Source organism: Pogoniulus pusillus, chromosome 6, assembly GCF_015220805.1.
Source record: "Pogoniulus pusillus isolate bPogPus1 chromosome 6, bPogPus1.pri, whole genome shotgun sequence".
NCBI classification, from domain to species: domain Eukaryota; kingdom Metazoa; phylum Chordata; class Aves; order Piciformes; family Lybiidae; genus Pogoniulus; species Pogoniulus pusillus.
This window is the reverse complement of record NC_087269.1, coordinates 19,917,747-19,945,080: the sequence shown is the minus strand read 5'-3', so window position 1 is coordinate 19,945,080 and position 27,334 is coordinate 19,917,747. Positions and strand designations below refer to the sequence as shown.

The following is a 27,334-nucleotide window of genomic DNA, read 5'->3' as shown; positions in this document are numbered from 1 at the left end:
CCCGGCCCCTCTCAACCTTACCCCAGTTCTCAGGAAGAAAAGAGGTGCAGCCAAGAGGTTAGGGAGCAGGGTTAGTAGGAGCAGGGTTAATGAGATGTGACCAGGTCTAAGGCAAAAGCAAGAGTGAGAGACAAAATGGAGAATGTTTTCTTCTTCTTCCCAGAGTTCTCAGCGTGACTGTGAGAGAAGTAGACACAATTGTTTTTCATTTCACTGCCTGTTATCTAGTTCTGTTACCAAAACATTCTAGCTTGCTTCAAACTAGCACAAGAATTCATCCTTTTAATGTGCCAGGGTCTCTATGGCTTCAGAGTGTCCAGTTCTGGGCCACTCAATTAAAGAAAGATCTTGAGATGCTGGAAGGTGTCCAGAGAAGGGCAACAAAGCTGGTGAGGGGCCTGGAACACAAACCCTATGAGGAGAGGCTGAGGGAGCTGGGGGTGTTTAGCCTGGAGAAGAGGAGGCTCAGGGGTGACCTCATTGCTGTCTACAACTACCTGAAGGAAGGCTGTAGCCAGGTGGGGGTTGGTCTCTTCTCCCAGGCAACCAGCAATAGAACAAGGGGACACAGTCTCAAGTTGTGTTAGGGGAGGTCTAGGCTGGATGTTAGGAGGAAGTTCTTCCCAGGGAGAGTGATTGGCATTGGAATGGGCTGCCCAGGGAGGTGGTGGAGTCACCATCCCTGGAGGTGTTCAAGAAAAGCCTGGATGAGGCACTTAGTGCCATGGTCTAGTTGGTTGGCTAGGGCTGAGTGATCGATTGGACTGGATGATCTTGGAGGTGTCTTCCAACCTGGTTGATTCTATCAATTAATGACAAAGGGTCCACTATCAGTCCCTGGACTTACTGCTGTTTTGGCTGCTAGTTAGTTTACAGGTTGTGTGCTTTATCAACTGTAGGCCTCCTTGTCCAGGACACAGTATCCCTGTTAAAGCTGTAGGTCAACTGGCACAGTTAGTTCTGGCAACACACTGTCAATGTGTTTACTTCTGTCAAGAGGATTTCTATAGCCATGCTGTGTGATTACCACACTTGTTTGCCCTAGAACACATGTAATGGTAAAGCCTGCTCAAACAGCTCTTTCTGCCATGGCTCTTCTGCCATGACTACACTCTGTGTAAAAACTCAAGGAAACTGTTGTCAGTTTATGGAAGTGCTGATTTCCATTTTCCTTACCTAGAGAACTATGCGAAACATCATTGGATCTGGCCTTCCAGCTGCTCTGATGCAATGCTTGTACCTTTTTTTTACTTTTCCTCTGAATAAAACCAGTGATCATGGAGAGACATGTGAGGATGACACCCAGACTCAGGAAATGCTTGTAAAGGTGAGATGTGACTTTGATAGTTCATTTGCTCAGAGTGTCTCCTGTTCGCTTAGGCTTTTAGCTGGCAATTGATTCAAACTGCCAACAAAATGGAGTAAATATGGATTGATGAGCATCAGGAGCAGTACAAAACCATCATCTGTGGTGATGCTGCTATAGCTCTCAGGTTTTTTTTTATTAAACAAAACATAACTTTGTAAGTAGAAAGAAAATTGATGGAGAATTTCTTGGTAGTAGTTTTAATTGTTCATTTCACTACATCCTTTTTCCTGACATTGATATCAAACTATAATCCTCTCTTCTCAATGGATTTTTCTTCTACCAGATGTTTGTAGATGTATTTATTGAAGCTGGTGTTTGTTTGTTTGCTTTTCAGATAATGCTTAACATGTACAAAGAGGAACAAGGTGTAGAGGAACTTCTGGCAGCTGATAAACTTCATGCATTAATTATCGCAACTGCTTCCCTCTGGGACCAGTGTAGCCACTCTTGGAAAGTACCTACAGGGCATGTGCTAAGAACAATTTCAAAGGCTCAGACCAAAAACAGCATTATGTACTTACAAGGTTTGATGTAGTAATTTGGCTTCTCCTTTCCTCATAGCTGCAGTGACAATGAATTCTCCAGAAGAATCTCCCTGGGATAGGTTTTAATCTACGTAATCTGATAGTCAGTCAACTGCAAGGCATGAGCTCTAGGCTTTCTAGAGAGGAGCTTTATTTAGTACTGAGAGCCATCTGGAAGCTGAAGGGTTTTTTCCTATGCAAAAAATAATCCACATTTTACTGTTGATATTTCTTGTCATGGAGTCACTGTGTATAGGAATTTTTACTTTTAAAAATAAGAATTTAGCTTCCTAGGTGAGATTGAAAGACTGAGGAATAGTAGTTCTGAGAATACAGAACTGTATAGACATTTTGAAGCTGTTCTGGTGCAACTGGCCATCACATAAGACACGTAGGCTTCATTGCTCAGAGCAACATGTGTGTACCCCTCATGAGCAAATATGTGAACTCTGCACAGACTGTATGATTGACTTTGTACAAGAAAACTAAATATGTCAGTTTCTGCTTATCTTGTACTCAGACCACTGGATTCTCTGTGTATAAATTTTGTTGAGTGAGTGGGTTGGCTTGTTGAGTGAGTGGGCAGCATGTTCTTCGTGTAGCCTCTGAGATGAGTGTGGTGTTCATATATTCCCCATATATTTCTCTAGGAGAAGAGCTAAGTGATTCCTATTTTGGGGGGAAATTACCCTTTAAACTTTTTGTTTGTTTTTTGTTAGTAGCTCTGAACTTGTTTGACTGTGAGTTCTAAAATACTTGCCCCTCCCTCCCCCTTTTTTTCCTTCTCTTCCCCCCTCCCCCTTTTTATTCTTCACAGCTGTGGACTGCATTAAAATAGCTATTCAGAATCTCTTTAAACTGGCCGATACCCTATCTGCTTGTGATGTGTGTGAAGCTGCTACTATTCTCTTATGTTTTGTAAAGGATTCTTATCCCATATCATCAGCTTTGTTAACAGAGTTTGAAAATAATGATGGCTACCAACTTTTGCTAAAAATCTTGCTCAGGTAAGGAGAGAGGTTTTTTAGTGGGCTGCTAGAGGATGGTAAAACTTATTTCAGAATGTATGATGCTCTGTTTTAAAATATGGGTTGTGTAGGTGGATACATTCTGTGTGGATGCAAAGCTAGCAATAAAGACCCCGATAGCAGGTTTTCATTGCTATTTAGGGAAGGAAAAGGTACATCACTTCTGCTGAAACAATGCAATTAACAGGAGGAGAAGTTGGTCTGCAAATGGCATAGGAGTATACTGAACACAGACAAAGGTTCTTCATCAGTTAGCATTAGAGGGCATGAAGGTCAGAGACATTTGCCTCAGTTAAGGTAAAGTCTTGACCCAGGAATATTGTCAGCTAGGGAGGAAAACATGATCTTGTTGTGCAAGAAAACAACCAAAATAACCCACCCAAACTTATATTTGAAATTATTGCATTCTTTAGAACTGAGATGAGTATGAAGACATCAGGACAAATCGCCACTAGTTGTCCTAACCCAAAGTACAAAGTCTCCTTGCATTGTTTAATCACACTATGAGTTTGCTGCATTACAACAATACATAATATCACTTCCCACAGAAGCACATAGGGTCTTTGTTCAGGTTTTCTTTGACAACATATGAAGAGAGTATTTCCAGCTTTTCTGAATCTATTGTTATTTCCATTTTGTCTTTTTTCCTTTTCTTGCACTCCTTCTCCAGAACTTGTAAGAACTGTGGTTCCTGATCAGTAAGTTAGACTGAGGGCAAGTATTTTGCAATCTGAATCTAGAGGATTGTAATTTGAATGACAAATCCAAAGCTATTTGTAGGTCAGTGTGATTTCTGGTGATTTTTGGATGGAACAAAGTTATTAACTTACAATTGGAGAAAGTTTTGTCCTTTTCTGGCAGTGTTTTCTTTGGTTACCATAGATTATCTGTTTTCCCTTATAACTAAGCTGCATGGAGATGAATATTTCTGATGAAAGAGGACAATGTGATAAGCAGTGCTCTGCCCTTTGACAGACTCATTTCAGCGAAAACTTTCAGGAATATGAAGTTACAATTCAAACTGCTTCCTTATGCAGGAGGCACATGTCATCTTCCTGTCTGATTCACAAAGCTCAGGCAATGCAACATCTTTCCCTTCTGAATGGCTGAGATCTTTCCATTACTTATCTCAGCAAGTCCCTTAGCTTGCTTATCTTTTGATGCAAAATATCTGGTTTTTTTTTTTTTATTTATCCTTCACAAAATCTCATTTCTTTTCCCCTAAAATAGATATTCTTTAGAAGCTTGGGATTGTTAGTTTGTCTTTGGTTTATTTGGTTCATTGGTTGATTGGTTTTGTGTGCTTGTTGTTGGGTATTTTTTAGGGGGATTTTGTTTGTTTGAGTTTGGTTGATGCTTTTGCTTGCCTTTTTTTTTTTTTTAATACACATAATAGGACTAAATTCCAACCTTTACCTCCTTATTCTTCAGAACATTCTTACTGTGTCCCTTCAGTGTTCTTCTTCAGTTTGTAAATTTTGTCCAAATTCGGAATGTGCCAACATGATTGTGATGGTTTGGGTGTTCCCTGCTCCCCCACACTTTAGAAATCACCCAGACTAGTCTCAGCCAGCTCTGGGAATATAAATGAAGCTATTTATTTACAGCTAGAACAATATACAAGCAGATATTTGCAATATATACAGTTATAGACAGAAATATACAAGTTAAAAGGTAATACAGAAACACAACTCCCCTCCCAGAAACCTGAGTCCCCAGGAGGGGCTCTCAACCACCCCTGCACCTTCCCCCTGCCCCTCTCAACCTTACCCCAGTCCTAAGGAAGAATAGAGGTTCAGCCAAGAGGTTAAGAAGCAAATGTGAGTGGAAGGTGAGGTTAGGGAGATGCAGCTCAGCCAGAGCCCAGCCAGAGAGTGGGTCAAAATGGTGAGACTGTTATCTAGTGTTTACCTTTCTCCTTCAGCAAGACTCTGAGGGAAGTAGACATCACCATTGTTTTCCTTTCACAGCCTATGATCTACTTTTTCTCACCAAAACATTCTACGCTGCTTCAAACTAGCACAATGATTTAGAGTTAGTTTGTCGGTTAAGTAAGTCACAGAAATAAGACAAAAAGACAATAAAATAGACTGGGGAGGAGTGAGGAGAAAAATGGGTAGCTCCTGTGTGCTCAGTAACTGCTAATATATCCAAAATGTTTATGTTGCTAAGGCATGAACGTATGACTGCCCGAGTTTTATTCCTAGATGGGAGGGATTGCAGAAGAATGAAGGAGACCCCTATCTGGATGAGATCTTGGACATTCTGACTTGCCTTACAACCTGTGGGAAAACTGAACTGAAAGTTTCTGGCAATATTGTACACCCACAATTACCACACTTTGATTTTGAATGGACACGGTCTTCTGGTACAGTATATATATATATATATACATATATATGCTTATGTGCTTATATAGATCAGTCACAGGTTCACTGGCTGTCGGCCAGTCACTAGTGGTGTCCCTCAAGGATCAGTGCTGGATCCCATCCTCTTTAACATCTTCATAGATGATCTGGATGAGGGCATGGAGTCAGTCATCAGCAAGTTTGCAGATGACACCAAGCTGGGGGCAGATGTGACTGAGTTGGAGGGCACAAGGGCTCTGCAGCGGGACCTTGACCACCTGGACAGATGGGCAGAGTCCAAGGGGATGGCATTCAATAGCTCCAAGTGCAGGGTGCTGCACTTTGGCTACAACAACCCCATGCAGAGATACAGGCTGGGGTCAGAGTGGCTGGAGAGCAGCCAGACAGAGAGGGATCTGGGGGTGCTGCTTGATACCCGCCTGAACATGAGCCAGCAGTGTGCCCAGGTGGCCAAGAGAGCCAGTGGCATCCTGGCCTGCATCAGGAATGGTGTGGTCAGCAGGAGCAGGGAGGTCATTCTGCCCCTGTACTCTGCACTGGTTAGACCACACCTTGAGTACTGCGTTCAGTTCTGGGCCCCCCAGTTTAGGAGGGACATTGAGATGCTTGAGCGTGTCCAGAGAAGGGCGACGAGGCTGGTGAGAGGCCTTGAGCACAGCCCTATGAGGAGAGGCTGAGGGAGCTGGGATTGTTTAGCCTGGAGAAGAGGAGGCTCAGGGGAGACCTCATTGCTGTCTACAACTACCTGAAGGGTGGTTGTGGCCAGGGGGAGGTTGCTCTCTTCTCTCAGGTGGCCAGCACCAGAACAAGAGGACACAGCCTCAGGCTGCACCAGGCGAAATTTAGGCTTGAGGTGAGGAGAAAGTTCTTCACTGAGAGAGTCATTGGACACTGGAATGGGCTGCCCGGGGAGGTGGTGGAGTCGCTGTCCCTGGGGCTGTTCAAGGCAAGGTTGGACGTGGCACTTGGTGCCATGGTCTAGCCTTGAGCTCTGTGGTAAAGGGTTGGACTTGATGATCTGTGAGGTCTCTTCCAACCCTGATGATACTGTGATACTGTGATATTAGGAGTTGGAAGGGACCCAGGAAGATCATTGAGTCCAACCCCTGTGCCAGAGCAGAACCATACAATCTAGCTCAGGTCACAGAGAGACCGCATCCAGATGGGCTTTGAGAGCCTCCAGAGAAGAAGACTCCACAACCTCTCTGGGGAGCCTGTTCCAGTGCTCTGTGACCCTTACACTAAAAAAGTTCACTACATATCTTCAGATGAAGAAAGGAGTATGAGATGGCATCTTCCTTTCTGTGTGCTCAATGCTGCAGAACCCTGAATGCTACTTAAATAAAACTGAACTGATTGTGTCAGTTGTAGGGTTTGATCCAAGCTGGAGAACATACCTCCCAGTCACATCCCTCATGTATGTGAATCCTATTTCTACTCTCAGACACATTTTTTTCAGTGTAGTTATGGTGTTTACAGTCTTAAATAGCATAGATGTAAAAATAACCTCACTTGGTTTTGTCTGACAGGACTGACAGTGAAAAACCTCCAAGCTTTTCAGGTGTTGCAGACCATTTTCCAGAAAAGTAATGATCAGCACCTGTGTGGAAGAATTTTGTCAGCAATTGGTACAATATGGGCCTGGAACACAGCAAACTTCTTCCTTCTAGAATGGACGCTACAACCTATCAACCAGTTTACTGACGTAATCCATTTCAAACCACAACCAGTTCAAGTCCAGTTCTTCAAACTGGTAGAGTCCATAGTGCTAGACCTGTCCTATGTCCCCCATGAAATCTTGAAGAAGATTCAGTATCTGATAAAGGAAAACATAGCACCATTCTGCACCTTAGCAGCTCTCCAGTGCCTTCTCAACATGACCAAGAAGGACGTGTTATTCGGTGACATATTCCGTGACTCTGGGCTCTTAGGCCTACTGCTGGCACTTCTGAGGAAGCAAGCCAAGATCCTGAGGAAGTCAGGTACACCTTAATGTTGTTGGCAGTAACTGTTGAAGTTATGGAAATAATGAATCTAGACAGTTGGTTTATTAATTTTATATCCTGAGTAGTTTCTGCCTGCAAGCTGATTGACCTGTGTTTGAAATCTCTGAAGTCTTAGCTGCTTATCATTCTAGCCTAAACAGTTTGGGGTGTTTTTCACCAGTGCATGATGGATTGTTCTGGAGGGTACTATTCAACCCACACTTTTAAACAAGACCTTAATTTGGGGTTCTCTAGAATGCTAGCTTTTGAGTACAGCAAGTTTTTAACAGTGTTCAGTTCCTCTGTAAAATGACTCTTAGTCCAGAGGACTGATGATAGAATCATAGAATCAACCAGGTTGGAAGAGACCTCCAAGATCATCCAGTCCAACCTAGCACCCAGCCCTATCCAATCACTGAGACCATGGCACTAAGTGCCTCATCCAATCTTTTATTGAACACCTCCAGGGACGGTGCCTCCACCACCTCCCTGGGCAGCCCATTCCAATGCCAATCACTCTCTCTGTCCAGAACTTCCTCCTAACATCCAGCCTATACTTTCCCTGGCACAACTTGAGACTGTGTCCCCTTGTTCTATTGCTGGTTGCCTGGGAGAAGAGGCCACCCCCTACCTGGCTACAATGCCCCTTCAGGTAGTTGTAGACAGGAATAAGATCACTCCTGAGCCTCCTCTTCTCCAGGCTAAACAGGCCCAGCTCCCTCAACCTCTCCTCATAGGATTTGTGTTCCAGGCCCTTCACCAGCTTTGTTGCCCTTCTCTGGACATGTTCCAGCACCTCAACATCTCTCTTGAATTGAGGGGCCCAGAACTGGACACAGGACTCAAGGTGTGGTCTGACCAATGCTGAGTACAGGGGAAGAATAACCTCCCTTGTCCTACTGGCCACACTGTTCCTGATGCAGGCCAGGATGCCATTGGCTCTCTTGGCCACCTGGGCACACTGCTGGCTCATTTTCAGCTTACTATCTATCAGTACCCCCAGGTCCCTTTCCTCCTGGCTACTCTCCAGCCACTCAGTCCCCAGCCTATAGCGCTGCTTGGGGTTGTTGTGGCCAAAGTGCAGAACTCATCCCATTGGCCTCTGCCCACCCATCCAGCCTGTCTAGGTCCCTCTGCAGGGCTCTCCTACCTTCCAACAGATCAACACCTGCTCCTAGCTTGGTGTCATCTGCAAACTTACTGATGCTGGACTCAATCCCCTCGTCCTGGTAATCAATAAAGATATTGAACAGGACTGGGCCCAGCACTGATCCTTGGGGAACACCACTAGTGACTGCCTGCCAACTGGATGTGGCACCATTCACCACCACTCTCTAGGCTCTGCCATCCAGCCAGTTCTTGACCCAGCACAGAGTGAATCTGTCCAAACCATGAGCTGCCAGCTTGGCTAGGAGCTTCTTGTGGCAGACAGTGTCAAAGGCTTTGCTGAAGTCCAAGTAGACTACATCCACAGCCTTCCCCACATTCACCATGCAGGTAACCTGATCATAAAAGGAGATCAGGTTGGTGAGGCAGGACCTGCCCTTCCTAAACCCATGCTGGCTGGGCCTGATCCCTTGGCCATCCTGTAGGTGCTTTGTGATGACACCCAAGATGACCTGTTCCATCACCTTGCCTGGCACTGAGGTCAGGCTCACAGGTCTGTAGTTTTCTGGCTCCTCCTTACGACCCTTCTTGTGAATGGGTATCACATTGGCCAGCTTCCAGTCTTCAGGGACCTCTCCAGTGAGCCAGGACTGCTGATAAATGATGGAGAGTGGCTTGGTCAGCTCATCTGCCAGCTCTCTCAGCACCCTGGGATGGATCCCATCCGGTCCCATGGATTTGTGAGGATCTAAATGAAGCAGCAGGTCCCTGGTTTCTTTAATTTTGGCCATAAGTTACCCACAATTGCTACCAACAATTGTCGTCTGATAAAGATGTCTCCTGTTAGGAAACACAAAGATAACAGTCCTAGTGTATAAGTGTTGGATAGAGTTGATCTGGGAGACAGACCCACATCTTTAAAAGTTTATAACTGCTATTTCAAGGACACAAAAATGCATGGTCATGTTTTCTGTGCTGTATGAATCATAGAATCAACCAGGTTGGAAGAGACCTCCAAGATCATCTAGTCCAACCTATCCCCCAGCCCTATCCAGTCAACTAGATCATGGCACCAAGTGCCTCATCCAGTCTTCTCTTCAACACCTCCAGGAACGATGACTCCACCACCTCCCTGGGCAGCCCATTCCAATGGCAAATCACTCTCTCTGGCAAGAACTTCCTTCTAACATCCAGCCTGTACTTTCCCCAGCACAACTTGAGACTGTGTCCCCTTGTTCTATTGCTGGTTGCCTGGGAGAAGAGACCAACCCCCACCTGGCTACAATGCCCCTTCAGGTAGTTGTAGACAGCAATGAGGTTTGCCTTGAGCCTTCTCTTCTCCAGGCTAAACACCCTCAGCTCCCTCAGCCTCTTCTCATAGTTTGTTTGTGTTCCAGGCCCCTCACCAGCTTTGTCACCCTTCTCTGGACACATTCCAGCACCTCAACATCCTTCTTGAATTGAAGGGCCCAGAACTGGACACAGTACTCAAGGTGTGGCCTGACCAGTGCTGAGCACAGGGAAAGAATAACCTCCCTCGTCCTACTGGCCACACTGTTCCTGATACAGGCCAGGATGCCATTGGCTCTCTTGGTCACCTGGGCACACTACTGCCTCATCTTCAGCCTACTATCTATCAGTACCCCCAGGTCCTTTTCTCCCTGGCTGCTCTCCAGCCACTCTGTCCCCAGCCTGTAGTGCTGCTTGAGGTTGTTGTGGCCAAACTGCAGAACTCTGCACTTGGCCTTGTTAGATCTCATCCCATTGGCCTCTGCCCATCAATCCAGCCTGTCTAGGTCCTTCTGCAGGGCTCTCCTACCTTCCAACAGATCAACACCTCCTCCTAGCTTGGTGTCATCTGTAAACTTACTGATGCTATACTCAATCCCCTGGTACAGATCATCAATAACGATGTTGAACAGGACTGGGCCCAGCACGCTTTTAAATTTCAGCACAATAGTGGTTTAGTAAAGGAAGAGTGAACCAAAGTACAAGATTCTGGACAACTGGATTACTTATGCATATTTATTTCAAGAAACAGAAAGAGTATGAACTGTAAGCACACTTAAATTTGTGATCCTGATGCCAAGGAACAGGAGTTTTGTCCAAGAGTACATAGATAAAGGTTGTCAAGATAAATACTAAGGCTCATGAAAATGTAACTTGCCACTGTTATATTAATTAGTGATAAACAAAGCAACAGCAACACAAGGATATGTGGACATAGCAGTCAAAGCCAAAGCTGTTTATTGTTATAGCAGCAGTCATTTTTTATGCCACTCTACAGATTGTGGTAACTCTACCAGTTGTGGATTACAATGACTGCATAAAATATTGGGTTTAACATTTTTATTGGATAACAGAGAGGTGTTGGCTACCTTGGCACAGACTACTTTCAGTTCTTTTTTCTACATTTATTATGCTTCTGTACAAATGTCACTCAAGGCGAGCATACCAGCTTACTATGTTTCTAACCTTAATCTTCTTGTGTCAGGGGTGCACAGGGATGCAATCTAGCTGATTCCCTTCCCTGGTTCCCACAGTAACTTCTGGATTTGACTTGGTGTACAGGGGTTTTCTTCTGCCTTTGCATTAATTACACTCTTTAGATAATGTCTTGATAGAAATTCTATAGAGTAAGTAATTGAATTGCTATGGAATTTGTACATTTAGGCGTAGAGATGAATTGGAACAGGTGGGAAGACATTGTGCAAAATGATCACTGCTTCCTTCTTTTGGTTTCTGTCACTTTCACCTCCAACCTTCAAGACATTTTAGGTCTAAAAATAATCTACTGTGATGGTTTGGGTGTACCCCATCCCCCCACACTTTAGAAGGTACCCAGGCTAGTCTCAGCCAGCTCTGGGAATATAAATGAAGCTATTTATTTACAGCTAGCACAATATACAAGCAGATATTTACAGTATATACAGTTATATACAGAAATATACAAGGTAAAAATAATACAGAAACACAACTCCCCTCCCAGAAATCTGAGTCCCCAGGAGGGGCTCTCAACCACCCCTGCACCTTCCCCCTGCCCCTCTCAACCTTACCCCAGTCCTAAGGAAGAATAGAGGTGCAGCCAAGAGGTTAAGAAGCAAAGGTGAGTGGCAGGAGAGGTTAGGGAGCTGCAGCTCAGTGAAAGCCCAGCCCAAGAGAGCAACAAAATGGCAAGAGAGTTATCTAGTGTTTACCTTTCTTCTTCAGCAAGACTCTGAGGGAAGGAGACATCACCATTGTTTTCCTTTCACAGCCTATGATCTACTTCTTCTCACCAAAACATTCTAGCCTGCTTCAAACTAGTACATCTACCTTACATAATCTGCTCCTGTAAATATTTTCCTTTGAACATGTAAGGAGTTTCCAATCTTCCATTTTAGTTTGAGTATTTAAGTACTCCCTGTTGCTATACTATTTTACCAATTCATAGCTCATATTCTGTAATGATCTTTTATCTATGTGTCTTCCTACCACATATTGCCAAGCTGATAACTCTACCTCAGCTGGCAAGTGGAAACACCACTGATACCAGTATTGCTGTGGTGGTTTGGGTGTTACCCGTCTCCCCTACACTTTGGAGATCACTCAGACTAGACTCAGACGGCTCTGGAAGTTTGAATGAAGCTTATATTTACAGCTTTGCTCAATATACAAGCAGATATTTACAGTATATACAGTTATATACAGAAATATACAAGGTAAAAGGTAATACAGAAACACAACAACCCTCCCAGAAACCTGAGTCCCCAGGAGGGGCTCCCAACCACCTGTTTAACTTCTCCCACTCCCCTACCTTACCCTCAGGGTCTGCCAGGGGGGTTAGGAAGCAAGTGGATTAAGGAAGGTGAGGTTAGAGAGAAATGAAGCCCACAGCCTCTACAAAGAGCGACTCCCCTGTCTATGTTTGGATTCTTGCTCTTATACTTTTCAGCAAGCCTATGAGTGAAGTAGACATCACCACTGTTTCTCTTTCACAGCCTGTAATCTAGTTCTTCTCACCAAAACATTCTGGCTAGCTTCAAATTAGTGCAATTGTCCGTAGTTATGCAGTAGTTCTGGGCTGCAAAGCATAGAACCAGATCTGTGTTTTCCCAATCTCAGACTAGAACGTGACTGTACAATGCCCTGCCTATACTTTGTTACTCATTTTAAGGTTCAAGTAGCTTTTAAGAAAAAAAACCCTAGAATTTTCTAGAGAGCTGGTTTTCATTTTTTTTTTAAAATATAATTTATCTGTGTTGTGTAAATTGTATTATTATTTTTGATATATTAATAGCTGGAGGCCATCTGCCTGGTCTGGAAGAAGGCACTGAGAAGGAATTAAATGCTGTGATGCTGAAGATGGTGGCTGCCCTTACAGTGAAATCTGTGAGGAATGCTGGTAAGAAGTGACACATGACTCCATTCCATTTGTGATATTTGGTGGGTGAATGTCCACGATGCATCTTCAGGAGCAGTGACAAATTTTCTCACTTTCATGCTTCAGTGTGAAACGAAGGACAGAAGATGGAAGTGTAGGGATAATGGTGTCACAGTGGGAAGAAATGTGGCAAAGATATTCTCATCCTGCATAATGAGCCTTATCCCTGTAGCCACTCTGCTTGCCTCATCCATGTCTATACTCCTGAAGTGTTTGTAGAGAAAATACAAGGTTCTGGAGTCCCATTCTCTGGAGGCATTCAAAACCCACATGGATGTGTTCCTGTGTGACCTGCTCTAAGTGGTCCTGCTTTGCAGGGAGATTGAATGATCTCTGGAGCTCCCTTCCAACCTCTATCATTCTATGATATTGTCAAAAATGATTAGACAGCCCCCTTCATAAACTAAAGAAATATTAAGATGAAAAGTAGTAAGTGGTTTTTGTTCATTGTGATGTTGGGCAGCTGTCATCTTGGACGATTAGAGACTGTGGTCATCCATTCATTTTATACCTAGCTCTTCTTGTGCCACTTACTTTGTGCTACCTTTAGCCTAACCATGTCATCTTCTTGCCACTCCTGATGTGTTTGTAGAAATCTGTCATTTTACACCAACTCTAAAACTCTGCCTGTGAGCTACAAGTAAAGGATAGTTTAAGTAACAAATGATAACCATATTTGTCCACAGTTGTTCTAAAGGACTACGGAATGGTGCCATATATCAAGATATTTTTAGATGATGAGTGCTACAGAAGTGCAACACTCAGCATCTTGGAGCAGCTAGCAGTCATCAACTATGAAGAATATATGAGCATTATTATTGGGGCTCTCTGTTCTTCTACTCAAGGGGAACTAAATCTGAAAATAGATCTGCTGAAGGTAATTAAAGTGGATCTCTACTTGGCTTATTTGTTGCTGTTTTTGTGGAAGCTGTTTTATGGGAAATTCCTCTTATTCTCACCTCTAGCACTGTGTTTTTTCCAAGTTGCTAAATGCAGAGGGAAAAAGCCATGAACTAGTTTTTGATTCTAATAATTCTAATCTGATTTTTAGCAGTGTGTGTGTGGTACCAGCTGTGAAGTATATTGAAGACTTAAATAGTAATTCAGAGTGGAGAAAGGTTACGGTTATATGAGCATTTCTGTTTAACATTGGAGGGGAGGGAGAAACAAATGTAAATGAAAGGAGGATGTATGAGAAGGTAAAGGGGTAAGATTAGGAGGGGCGAGGTAGGCATGGGATGAGTGCTCAGTTCTGCAAGTTTCCAAGGTTGAAACTTGACTGTCCTTAATTTTGTCATCTCCTTAGTACACTAGTGATGTGCAAAAAGAGATACTAGATGACAGAAAACATAATAATTGTGACCATTTATAGGAATATATTAGAGCTATTCATAGACTCTATTGTGTTTATAGAGGATCTGATCCAATATTAATAAAGCAGAATCAGTGTACTTTATTTTGAATTAAATCATAGGTAGCAAATTAAGAAGCAAAGATGTTGCAAGCACTGATTTAAAGTTTCATTCTACTTTCTCTGCCAACTGTGAACTGAAGTCGTATTTCAGCACAATACAGCAGCTGCTTTTGTGGTTAAAGAACCACGTTACTGTTAAAGAAACATAAATGTGACAAAGTTTGTTGCATTGATTTGAAAGAGTAAACTTTAACAATATTTGTGGGAAAGTTGAGTCTGGTGTCCAAACTAATATGAAAATAAATGCAGCTTCAGTGTCTAATTTTGACAAATGATAACTGTATTAAAGCATAATGTAAGCAGATGAATTTATTATCTACATCCATTGGGACTGTGATTGTGTTACACACAAATTCAGATTGATTTGCTAATATACATTTAGCTGATAAAACCTAAGCCCAAATACAATTAACACTGCTGTATCCCAGCATGGCACATGGACAATTATGAGGAATAACAAATAATGGAATGTGAAATAAATTCTGTTAACGTTCATTGAGTTAGGGGGTTTCCAGCAGACAGCAGTTCTGCAGATTCGAGGCTGAGGAATACTAACTCGTAGGCGATTAAATTCTAACTGAGTTAGACCTGGAGAAAACGTGGTTGCTTTTGACCTTCTCTGAAATCTGTTAATGCCATCTTGATTACTTCAACTCTGTGTTATTAAATTTGGTCCCTGCTTGGAAGTCTCTGCCTGGTTTGATATATAATCATGCAAAATTGAATGACAGTAATAGAGTTGCCCCTCACCCTTCTGTTCTGGCAACCTTTTATCACAGTCCTAGATCCTGTTACAGGGAGATGTATTTATGTTGGAAAGTGTTCCTCTTCATCAGGTTAGGAAATGAATCTCTTTCATTGGCTCTCTCTTGAGAAACTTTATATGTGAAATTAGCCCTTTCCAGTGTTAAAAGGCACGGCCTCAAATTTGAAAGGTCCCTGGTGCCTGAAAAAGCATCATAGCATCATAGACTCAGTCAGGGTTGGAAGGGACCACAAGGATCATGTAGTTCCAACTGCTCTGCCATGGGCAGGGACACCCTACCCTAGATCAGGCTGGCCAGAGCCCCATCCAGCCTGGCCTTAAACATCTCCAGGCATGGGGCCTCAACCACCTCCCTGGGCAACCCATTCCAGGCTCTCACCACTCTCATGCTGAAGAACTTCTTCCTCACGTCCAGCCTGAACCTACCCATCTCCAGCTTTGCTCCATTCCCCCTAGTCCTGTCACTCCCTAATATCCTGAATAGTCCCCCCCCCCCAGCTTTTTTGTAGGCCCCCTTTGGATACTGAAAGGCCACAAGAAGTTCACCTGAGAGCCTCCTCTTCTCCAGACTGAACAGCCCCAACTCTTTCAGTCTGTCCTCACAGGAGAGGTGCTCCAGCCCTCTGATCATCCCAGTGGCCCTTCTCTGGACACACTCCAGGCACATCCACATCCTTCTTGTAATGGGGGCTCCAGAACAGGATGCAGTACTCCAGGTGGGGTCTCACCAGAGCAGAGTAGAGGGGGAGAATCACCTCCCTGGCCCTGCTGGCCACACTTCTGATGCAGCCCAGAATCTGCTTGGCTTTCTGGGCTGCAAGTGCACACTGCTGGCTCATGTTGAGCTTCTCATCCAGCAGCACCCCCAAGTCCCTCTCCTCAGGGCTGCTCTCCAGCCAGTCACTGCCCAACCTGGATTTGTGCTTGGAATTGCCCCAACCCAGATGCAGCACCCTGCACTTGGTCTTGTTGAACCTCATGAGGTTGGTTTGTGCCCACCTCTCCAGCTTGTGGATGGATCCCTTCCTTCCAGCGCGTCTGCTGCAGCACACAGCTTGGTGTCATCAGCAAGCTTGCTGAGGGTGCACCCAGTGCCACTGTCCGTGTCACTGACAAAGACACTGAACAAGACTGGTCCCAGGACTGATCCCTGAGGGATCATATTTGCAAAATTAATTGTGCAACATCCCCAAAACTTGGGATGGATTACATTAGATTATAATAGAATATTTCCTTGCAAGATTTTTTTTTCTCCCTAATTTTACTACTGCCATCATACTCTTAATAAAACTTTTTGTTTGTTTGTTTGTTCATTTAAATTTACATGTGTAAATGAATGTGTCACATTATCAGGCAACATTCATTTATAGTCTGCTTTAAGCCCACTAAAGTTAGAGAACACCTCACAATATCATTGTCTTGGGATATGAATCTTTGTGACTTTTTTCCTCCAATATCTTGTGCAAACTTCAAAAATACCTCTGCTGACAAATGGAATTGTTTCTTAATGAGGAGAACCTGGGTCATCCTGTGTCATTGCTTTTATAGAAAGATTCTGCTCAGTCACATGAGCAAAAGTCTGGTGTGGCTCCTCATATGCATTTGGAGCTGTCAGAAAACTTACCTATAGAGACCTGTTCTTTCTTCTCATTTTCTATCTGAGGTTATTTGCAATTGACTCTCTGCTTTCATTTATTTTAGGCAAGGCAGTGTGTGAGAAGACTGATGAAAGAATAGCCAAAGGTCTCAAACTACCTCTGGTCAAACTGTCTAGGATATGTAATGCTGAAAATCTGATTTATTTGTTTATTCCTATGAACACAAATTCTTGTCTGACAGGCTGACTCCATGGACTGCTCCATGTTTGATGAACTGGATGCATGGGAGAAGGGAGGAGGGGAAAATTCATGCAGTGATGACCTTTACTTTGACCAAACATTTTTTTTTCTTCAAAGAGTGAAATTTCAGTGAAGGAATTTTTGGTACAAACTTGAGTTTCAAAATATTCTGAAGCTTCTTTGTTCCTTTTAAAAGTGTTTCTTTTGTCTCCTTTCTTCATAATGTTTGTAGTCACTCCTGAGGATATTGGAGAGTCCCAAGAGCCATTCAGCTTTCAGAACCTGCAGTGGATTCAATGGACTGCTGTCCCTTCTCTCAGATATGGAAGGTGCATTGCAGGACCCTCCATCTGGGCTGTGGATGGCAGTTGGACCGAACTGCATATTGGAGCTTGTGTTTTACACACTTCAGGGGATAACAGCAGCCCTGCACCTGGACCCTGTCAACAGCAACTTCTTCCAGAGAAATGGTCTCTTTGAAAAGATGGCAGAGGATCTTGGGTCACTCGGATGCTTCAGGACACATGGGGAATGGCAAACTCCTGTGAGCCTTGAGAAGACAAGGACATTTGCAGAATTCTTGGAAGCAGCTTTCTGCTCTTCAGAACCTTTCCCAATGTGGCTAAAGAACTGCATATGGATTTTGAATTTCCTTGATCACATGATCAAAGGAACCCTCCATCTGGAGAGTTACTTCAAGGAGACAAAGCCAGAGATGGCAGAGGCATTAAGAGATAATCAGGAGGGATTTCAAGCTCAAGAAGAGAATCCTGTTGCTTTCAAAAGACCAGGCAACAAATTACCTGTCTCTGCTTACAGGCTAAGCGGGAACCCTGAAGAGAAGTAAGTCTTTTACTACAGGAAATACAAGAGTAAGACTTGTATCGGTATTTATATGGTAATAAACTGAAGTTGCCCACCTAGAACAAACAAACTGATGCCAGTCCCAGCTCCCAGCTCTCTGGAGAGCAGAAATCAGCTCTTTTTGAAAGGCTGATGGTAAACATTGTGGCTTGTGTGAGGCAGTACAAAACCCCTGAGCACTGCAGAGTTTATGCTGAGGGTTCTAACTCATGCCATGCGAGAGCAGAATTTAAGGAAAGGGTTCCTGGGACTCACAGCTTGTGTTTAGTCTGTATTTGAATTGGTCTCAATCAATTTCGACTTTTTCAATTATCTGGAAAGATGTTTCCAGTCATCTGATAGATTATAAGTAATAACTATTGCAAGTTGTTTTGAATGCTTCCACATGTATGTGTGTGTCCAGGTGCCGAGATGAGAGACGGGGAGCAGCTTGATGCGAGCTAAGTTCCATTTATTGTACTTTCAGCACTTGGTTATGTACCTTAACATACAAGCTAAAAGATCATGCCAAATCCTAATTGGCCATTAAGACCAACACCTCATCCAGACAAACCTCATACGTTAGCAACTAGATAAGCAAGGATTAACAAAAACCTGCGAGTTCATGCTTTACATTGCTTTGTCTGTTGCAACATTCTCTGAGGTCATTTCAACCCTCTATTTACTTAACTCAGTACTTTTCCCCTTGATACATTCTGAACCCATGGCTTATGTTCCAGTGTGTCAAGATCAAGCAACAGTACAACACTAAAAGTCCTACCATTCCCAACACCCAGGCACATGTGTACAAGTACACACACTCTTACTCATTTATTCCTAAAGCTGAAACAGAGAAAATTGGAAAAGGAATAGTAGTCCTGTCTCCTTTATATACTAAAGGGTTGTATCAAAGTATATATCCCTGGCAATAAGCAAAGACTACACCAGAACTCCATGTAACTCTCAGCTGTGAATCAATTCTGAATAACTTGCATTCTGTAACTTGTGAGATCTTCTGCCCCTTCATGTGTCAGTTACTCTTGGATCTCCTAGTCCTTGTCTCAAAAATGTCTCTCACAAGAAATATGCTTAAAACCACTAAGTTTATAACTGTGAGAGTCCTTCAGCCCTTAACGTAGGTTGACACTCATCTTCTACTAAAAAGACCAAGTCATGAGGATCTGCCACTCATAGCCAGCAGTTGCTGGAGTCAGCAGAACTTTTGTTCCCTGAGTACTGAGGCAGTCTGAGTAAGTATTTCTGGTCATATCTGTACTTGTTCAAAGCAACTAGAAAAACCTGCAGCAGATGTCTTTGCTCCTTGTGCAACTGAATTTAAGATAGTCTTGGACATATTAACTTCCTACCACCACTCTTCAGACTACACTCTAAGCTTCTGGTTAGACAAGTCATTGCTGAGGAAAGGACTTGGTAGCTCAGGAGGAATGAATACTCTTTTCAAAGTAGATCTTCCTAGCCCCACTTGGGAGAATGTGGGTCAAATGTGTGGAGAGTGTATTGATGGTGGTGGATTGTGCAAAGTCCATAGGCTGTAGCTCAAGTGTGTGTATAACAGGAGCTCAGGCAAGCTAAATCAGAAAGAGCAGATTAGTGGCAATGCCGGGAAACATATGGCTTTGTCTTCTGTTTGTCATTCTCATGTTACTAGACCTGAAACATAAAGCAAGGCTTCCTAAGTCCTTGTATTATTTTTCCTATTGGGCTATGAGGCTGTGTGGTAGCTGAATGAGTACCACTAGTGGAGAAATGAGTGGTAGAATCATAGAAGTGTTAGGGCTGGAAGAGACCTCAAGGATACCCACAAACAGGGACACCTCACACTAGATCAGGTTGCTCAGTCAGGTAAACTGGGATCCATTCAATTCTCAGGATCTGTTTTAGGACAGTTTGACTTTGTTTCTAGAGTGGCTACACAGCTTGAAAGGAGGAACTTGAGTGTAGTCAGTGTAGATGGCCTGTAATGCCCCTGCGGGAGCCTGTGACAGAGGCATAGGAAGATCAGCATTTTAAATGATAGTATTCTAGCACCTTATGCTGTCCTGTGGCCAGTGCTGCTGCAAGCTGCTGCACCACAGGGCAACCGACCCTTTCATTCTCATCTGAAAAACATCCCTCTGTGTTTCTCACTGTATATTCATGTTTGAAGCACTTTCTGTAATGGATGAGGTTTCTGCTTTTCCTTTTTCTTCTGGTGATTACAGTCAGTTTGCTGTAAACTGTGAATGATTTCTCTTTGGGAAAGAAGCCCATCTTCGTGCCCACCCTAGCAGAATGGCTGCTGCAGCTGCTGTTACCACAGACTCACTGTGCTGATGGCTCCTCTTCGCTCTTCCTCATAGCATCCCATTTTTGTCCACAAGTCCTCTTATATGTCTTATTTTTAAGTAGTGGCACTTGTAGAGCAGATCTGGTATTCACACCATGTTACAGGTGGGGGTAGATGGAATGGAATCGTGGGGCTGATGTATAGCTGTGAGGCAGGAGTGCAAGAAATGGGATATTTGCTTGAGTGAGGAGTTGGTACATGGAGATGGCTTTTTTAGTAAGAAAAGCATGGAGATAAGGCTTATTTAATACTCCTAGAGGAGAATGTGTGTGCAGCATCAGCAGGAAAGTAGAAATGTAGTTCTGTTCTCCCTTATGGACTCTGGATTTTTCTTCTTAGTTCTTCCTTCTCAACAGCACTGGAGAGTGTTAAACCCTCCAGGCAGTGCTCAAAAACAAGAAAAAGTCTCCTTATAGTTATGGCAATGTCTTAGCCATTCCATTATTTTAGTTTTTATAGAATCACTTTCTATTATTATCTTCTGATATTCACATTTTGTGACCAGTTCTGGGCCTCTCAATTCAAGAGAGATGTTGAGGTGCTAGCAGGTTTCCAGAGGAGGGTGACAAAGCTGGTGAGGGGCCTGGAACACAAACCCTATGAGGAGAGGCTGAGGGAGCTGGGGTTGTTTAGCCTGGAGAAGAGGAGGCTCGGGGGGACCTCACTGCTGTCTACAGCTACCTGAAAGGAGGATGTAGCCAGGTGGGGGTTGGTCTCTTCTCCCAGGCAACTAGCAATAGAGCAAGGGGATGTAGTCTCAAGTTGTGCCAGGGGAAGTATAGGCTGGATATTAGGAGGAAGTTCTTCCCAGAGAGAGTGATTGGCATTGGAATGGGCTGCCCAGGGAGGTGGTGGAGGCATTGTCCCTGGAGGTGTGGAAGAAAAGCCTGGATGAGGCACTTGGTGCTATGGTCTAGTTGACTGGATAGGGCTGGGTGCTAGGTTGGACTGGATGATCTTGGAGGTCTCTTCCAACCTGGTTGATTCTGTGATTCTATGTTAGCTCAGATGTTACCTTTACAACATATACCATTATAAAGAAATGGATACAACTCCTATGTGCTTAGCCTCCAGAGGTAGCTATGTTCCTTAACTGCCTAGGTCTTTCAGAAGATCATTATATGTTAGGAGAATTGGATGTGCTGCCTGGCAGTGTGTTTTTTCAGTGCTAGAGTTAGAAGATTGAATTTAATGGAAAGTTTGGGAAATCAGTCCTTGAGTATAGAGGCTCAGGATGAAAATGAACTTACCTGGGGCACACAGCCACAGCAGAAAAACAGACTAAAATGTTGATCCTATTGATTCTAGCGGGCCTGGATTTTTGTCTTTAAATGTGGTTTGATTTTTGGTTTGATTTGGGGGGAGGTGGGAGGAGAATGTATTTTTGGTATGTGCTTTTTTTCTTATTGGACACCTAAGAATTCACCCACGTTCATATGTGTCTACACTGGAGCCACGGCTGCCATAAGTCTGTATAACCAATCTGATTTTCATTTGTTACACAGAAAATATTGTTAATGAGCAATCTCTTGGACATTCTTTCTTGAGGTGCAGTAAGAAGTGTTTGTCACTGTGTGGCAGTGTGCTACACGTTACTAGCTCTGACAGATCGGGTGAGCTTTTATGGAAGTGACTAACACGTTTGTTACAACCTTTTTAGCCTCCTTTAGATACCTCGTAGAACCCTTTTTTAGTGCTCACTTTTACTTGCACCTTTTGTTTTCTACAGTCTCTAAAGTATATTGTGGTTTGTGTTTCTCAGTCTGATTAGGACTGTGAGATGTCTGCTCGTCCCACGAGTTCTGTTTGAGACAAAGGTTTCTAATAGTGCACACCACAACTCTGGTTCAGAGGTACACTCAGAAATGCTGATGATGGCGCTGCGCACGATGAGCTGCGCCTAAATTAGAATTAGGGTTCAGTGTTCAGATAACTCCAACCACTAACCTGCATCACAGAATTATAGAATGGTAGGGATTGAAATGGACCAAGGAAGATGATCAAGTCCTCTCTGTTAATCATAGAGTCATAGAATCATAGAATCGTAGAATCAATCAGGTTGGAAGAGACTTCCAAGGTCATCCAGTCCAACCTAGCACCCAGCCCTATCCAGTCAACTAGACCATGGCACTAAGTGCCTCATCCAGGCTTTTCTTGAAGACCCCCGGGGACGGTGCCTCCACCACCTCCCTGGGCAGCCCATTTCAATGGGAAATCACTCTCTCTGGCAAGAACTTCTTCCTAACATCCAGCCTATACCTACCCTGGCACAACTTGAGACTGTGTCCCCTTGTTCTATTGCTGGTTGCCTGGGAGAAGAGGCCACCCCCACCTGGCTACAACGCCCCTTCAGGTAGTTGTAGACAGGAATAAGATCACCCCTGAGCCTCCTCTTCTCCAGGCTAAACAGGCCCAGCTCCCTCAACCTCTCCTCATAGGATTTGTGTTCCAGGCCCCTCACCAGCTTTGTTGCCCTTCTCTGGACATGTTCCAGCACCTCAGCATCCTTCTTGAATTGAGGGGCCCAGAACTGGACACAGCACTCAAGGTGTGGCCTGACCAGTGCTGAGTACAGGGGAAGAATAACCTCCCTTGTCCTACTGGCCACACTGTTCCTGATGCAGGCCAGGATGCCATTGGCTCTCTTGGCCACCTGGGCACACTGTTGGCTCATCTTCAGCTTACTATCTATCAGTACCCCCAGATCCCTTTCCTCCTGACTGCTCTGCAGCCACTCAGTCCCCAGCCTATAGCGCTGCTTGGGGTTGTTGTGGCCAAAGTGCAGAACCCTGCACTTGGCCTTGTTAAATCTCATCCCATTGGCCTCTGCCCACCTATCCAGCCTGTCTAGGTCCCTCTGCAGGGCTTTCCTACCTTCCAACAGATCAACACCTGCTCCTAGCTTGGTGTCATCTGCAAACTTACTGATGGTGGACTCAATCCCCTTGTCCAGGTCATCAATAAAGATATTGGACAGGACTGGGCCCAGCACTGATCCTTGGGGAACAGGCATACATCACGTCGTATGCAGGTCTTTGTGGTACCACTGATGCCTCAGTCCCTTCTTGTGCCTGAGGATACAAAGGTGATATGTGGCAAAAATAAAAATGGGAGCACAGATGCTGAACTTTCTTTTATTAGTTTAGGCAAATTCTAATGCTGGAAAGGAAGGCTGGCATGCTGATTTCAAAACTGCCTCATCTTCGCTTGTTTCTATTATCGGTTGAAAGTACTGAAGCTATTGTTTGACCCAAGTTACAAACAACTTGAAATCTGAAAATACAACACTAGTTCTGGTCTAATGAATTAAAGAGAGTCCTCTGATTGACTGTCATGTCTAGTACAAGTACTTTCAGGGCCAAAGTCTGTTTAAAGAGGTTGCTGCACAGCTTTGAATATGCAGGTCCCTGAGTTGCAAGCTCATGAGCAGGTTGTGTCCTGTTGTAAGTCCTCTTGTTTAGTTTCAAATGCTGACTCTGGTTACTGCTAGGAGGATTTAATGCTGTACTCTGTTGGAACGTTGTTGACCCTCTTTGATTTTAGTGATAATTATGATTTACAAGTATTATGTGTCTTTTTCCTGCAGGTGGGAAATGGGAGACTGTGCCATTGTACATCCAGGTGCTGTCTGTGTTATGGTGAAATTGCTACCAAAGCTGTACAAAGAGGGATACTGTCAGGTCAGTCTGAACATATCATACTGCCATACAAACAGCATCTGCTACTTTACTAAGCTTCACTTCCAAGAATCACTTACTATTCGCAGGTATGCAGGTACCAAAATTTACCTAGAACACTAGCAGGAGCAACAACACAGACTTTATTGAGTCAACACATTTAAACCAAAAAAGGCTCCAGGCTACCATTTTAACTTAAATGTTTCTATGCCTGTCTGATACAGAGCATGAGACTTGATCTCAGAATACTTACTGCAAAAGTGCAATCATGGAAGTCCTTTTGAAATAGCTTAAAATAATTGCTAATGGACCCAGCAACCAGAACAGTCTGTCTCTTTAGGTCCATAAACTTTCAATGCATCTTAGAACCTGCTTTGCTTTGCCAAACTTTCCGTATGTATACCCACTCTGAAAAAGCACATTGCCTGTATTGCATCTGCTCTCTGGTCTAACATTCTTCAATTCAGTTAAACCGCATTCAGAGGATTGACATAAAGCCAGATTGCTCATCCAGAGATATGGAAGGTGAGAGTGTAACTAATTTCTGGCACATCCCAACTCCATATAGGGGAATCGAGCAGAAGGGTGAATTAATTGTGTGAGAGACCGTGTAAAGAATAACCAGTTGGCACTAGGGCTGAGCTCCATGAGAAAGCTAGTCGCTAAGACCCTCAGTAGATGGCAGTGTTCTTAAAAGTATGACTGACTAGAGCACGAATTTTCAGCAATTTCAGTATTGTATTTGTGTGTGTTTATAGGTTTTTTTCCTATCTCTTTTTTTCCCCTTTTTATTCTTAGCTAAAAATATAGTATTACTGATGGTGTTTGGTTAGTATTGCTGTTGTGAATAGGATTGCCTCTGGTAAAAAGAGGACTGTTATGGGGGGTCCTGGGTCAGACTGCCCAGGAGTTAACATGTCCTAAAAAGTTTTTCATCAAATGGCCTACAACAAGGGTAGAGGTAATCCAGAATGCTTCACACAGTATCACCAAGGTTGGGAGAGACCTCATAGATCATCAAGTCCAGCTGTTTACCACAGAGCTCAAGGCTAGACCATGGCACCAAGTGCCACGTCCAATCCTGCCTTGAACAGCATCTCAATGTCCCTCCTAAACTGGGGGGCCCAGAACTGAACACAGTATTCAAGGTGTGGTCTAACCAGTGCAGAGTACAGGGGCAGAATAACCTCCCTGCTCCTGCTGACCACACCATTCCTGATGCAGGCCAGGATGCCACTGGCTTTCTTGGCCACCTGGGCACACTGCTGGCTCATGTTCAGGCAGGTATCGATCAGCACCCCCAGATCCCTTTCTGTTTGGCTGCTCTCCAGCCACTCCGACCCCAGCCTGTATCTCTGCATGGGGTTGTTGTGGCCAAAGTGCAGCACCCTGCACTTGGAGCTATTGAACGCCATCCCCTTGGACTCTGCCCATCTGTCCATGTGGTCAAGGTCCTTCTGACTAATGTTGTTTAAAAGTTGGTGAGAGAATGAATGAAACCTCATGTCTTGTAGTTTGGGCAGCTTACTAATGTAGCCAGGTTGTGACAAAAAAAGGCTGGACGTTATTACCTTTAGTCATAACAAATGCCACTGCATGAACCCTTATTCAATGAGATGCTGCTTGGAATGTAGGAGTAAAGCAAAAAATGAACCTCAATGGCTAATGAAGGGTAACTGCTTAGTAGAAGGATACTGACCAAAGGAGTTAATCTTTGAATTGATATCTTCTCTCCCAAATAGGATGCTAGGCTTTCTTTTAGTACAACAGCATTTAACAGTCATATAAAAGATGAAACAATTTATTGTGGATGGAGCTTTTTTTTACTTCAGACTTTTCACTCAAAAATATAAGGAGTCTTTTTTTGAGCAAAGGTGAAGAACAGACAGTAATGAATCTCTTTCTGCTTGTGTTAGTGCTGTGATAGATTTTTCACCTGGATATTTGGAAGTAATCTGGAGAAACCTTTGGAATCAGTTCAGGTCACATGCACCCTTTTGTTTTCACAGAAATGGCAATGAGAAAGCACTGTTTTTATAGAAACATTAATGGAACTCAATGAAGTTAATGTATTTTGCTTCTGACTGTCAGAGATAATATCCATTTCATGCCAAATTTGCAGCTTCTCAGTGACCTTTGTTAGACACTAGCAGTGAAGGGCTGAAGCAGTGTTGAGCTTGTCAGCATAGAAAAATAGTAACGGACAGTAAAAGAGGTGGTCTTGCAATTCAGTCATTTATTCTGACAGTCTAGAATGACAATTAGAAGCTGAGGGGAATCGATTTGTGGGTTTATATTATTGACATTTTTACATATGATCAAAAATAGTTTGAATGTCATGTGGGTATGAAAATTTACCTAAAAGTCATAACACTCTCCCAAATAGACAATCTTTGCATCAGTAAACTATACGTAGAAGATATTTTTTCATGTTCATGCCTAGTCCTGGTACTAAGCCATTTCCCATCAGATTTCATGCATTTTGACCAAATACAAAGTGGATTTTTTCTTTTATTAATATGCTGCCTGTTCAGTGCTGAAAGATGGTGTTTGTCACATTTCAAAAACTAACTAAAGTGGGACAGGTTAACATCTAACTGGATATGTAGCTTGGGATATTCACAGTTTTTTTTCTACCCTAAAAAGAAATAAATTTACCCTTAGACACAACTCATCCTTGCCTGACATTATGGACCTGTGGCTTTTGAGACTCCAGAGTGTCATGCTAGATCTTTCCTATTTTTGATATTGGATAAACAGATTTCCTAGATCTGACAAGACTGGGTTGACAAAGAAGAGAACAAAAGCATAACTGTGTTCTGTGTCATCATCCTGGCAGATTTCTTGTGAGCATGGATGACAAAAAGTCCTCAGATGATTAATTCTTTAAATTATCTATGTATTTCTGATATCGTGACTTCCACAGATGAATTTGTTCTTTCTATTTTTATCTACATCTCTCCTATGAAACTGCTGTCATATTCACTGTTGTAAAATCAGAACATGTGCCGGGGTTGGGCAGAACTGAATAGTCTGAGAAAATAAGGAGAGTAAGCAGGACTGAGTAACTGAACTGATAAGGAGGCACAGCTGCAGAAAGGTGGCCTTCGCGGGCTGGCAGAGAAGCTGCTATCTGTAGCTGAGCTGTGCAAGAAGGCAGGGGTCAGCCCTGGGAACGAGCAATGTTGTGGCTAAATTGCTGCAAAGGAGGATTAAGGGAGGTAGTTGGTTAGGTCTGCCTCTATATGTGTAGACAGCCCATTTCTGCCTATGTAACCCTATCAAAAGTGCACACTCCTCTACCAGACTCCACTATATAGGTATGATGCTTAGCTTCAATGAACGGATTGACCTTTATGCATCACACTGGTGTAAGCCTGGTGTCTCTCCCTCTCCAATGCAGCTTAGAAGAGAGGCCAATTCCACAAACATGGTTCATTCATAAGGACTTTTGACCTCTTTAAAACATCTTTATCTGAGTTTTAAATTTAGCCCAGAGCAGCTGTTCTCACTGCAGATGTTAACAGCATAACACTTTACAAGTATTTTACTTCTTAAAAGTGTAAATTCTTTCTAAACTGAAA

At 43.4% G+C, this 27,334-nt stretch overlaps 1 protein-coding gene across 2 annotated transcripts in view; it reads left to right on the top strand.

The window, feature by feature from the left end:
- The window catches only part of WDFY4 (WDFY family member 4), a 193,594-nt gene that overhangs the window by 30,563 nt on the left and 135,697 nt on the right, over nt 1-27,334 (top strand). The window contains exons 6-14 of one of the 2 annotated variants that reach the window (XM_064144766.1): nt 1,181-1,327; nt 1,704-1,893; nt 2,711-2,900; nt 5,129-5,289; nt 6,820-7,272; nt 12,662-12,766; nt 13,492-13,682; nt 17,116-17,726; nt 23,660-23,753. In XM_064144766.1, coding sequence (XP_064000836.1) covers nt 1,181-1,327; nt 1,704-1,893; nt 2,711-2,900; nt 5,129-5,289; nt 6,820-7,272; nt 12,662-12,766; nt 13,492-13,682; nt 17,116-17,726; nt 23,660-23,753 — 2,142 coding nt within the window. Of the gene's footprint in view, nt 1-1,180; nt 1,328-1,703; nt 1,894-2,710; nt 2,901-5,128; nt 5,290-6,819; nt 7,273-12,661; nt 12,767-13,491; nt 13,683-17,115; nt 17,727-23,659; nt 23,754-27,334 lie in introns of those variants that run through there. The other variant, XM_064144765.1, reaches the window with a different exon arrangement.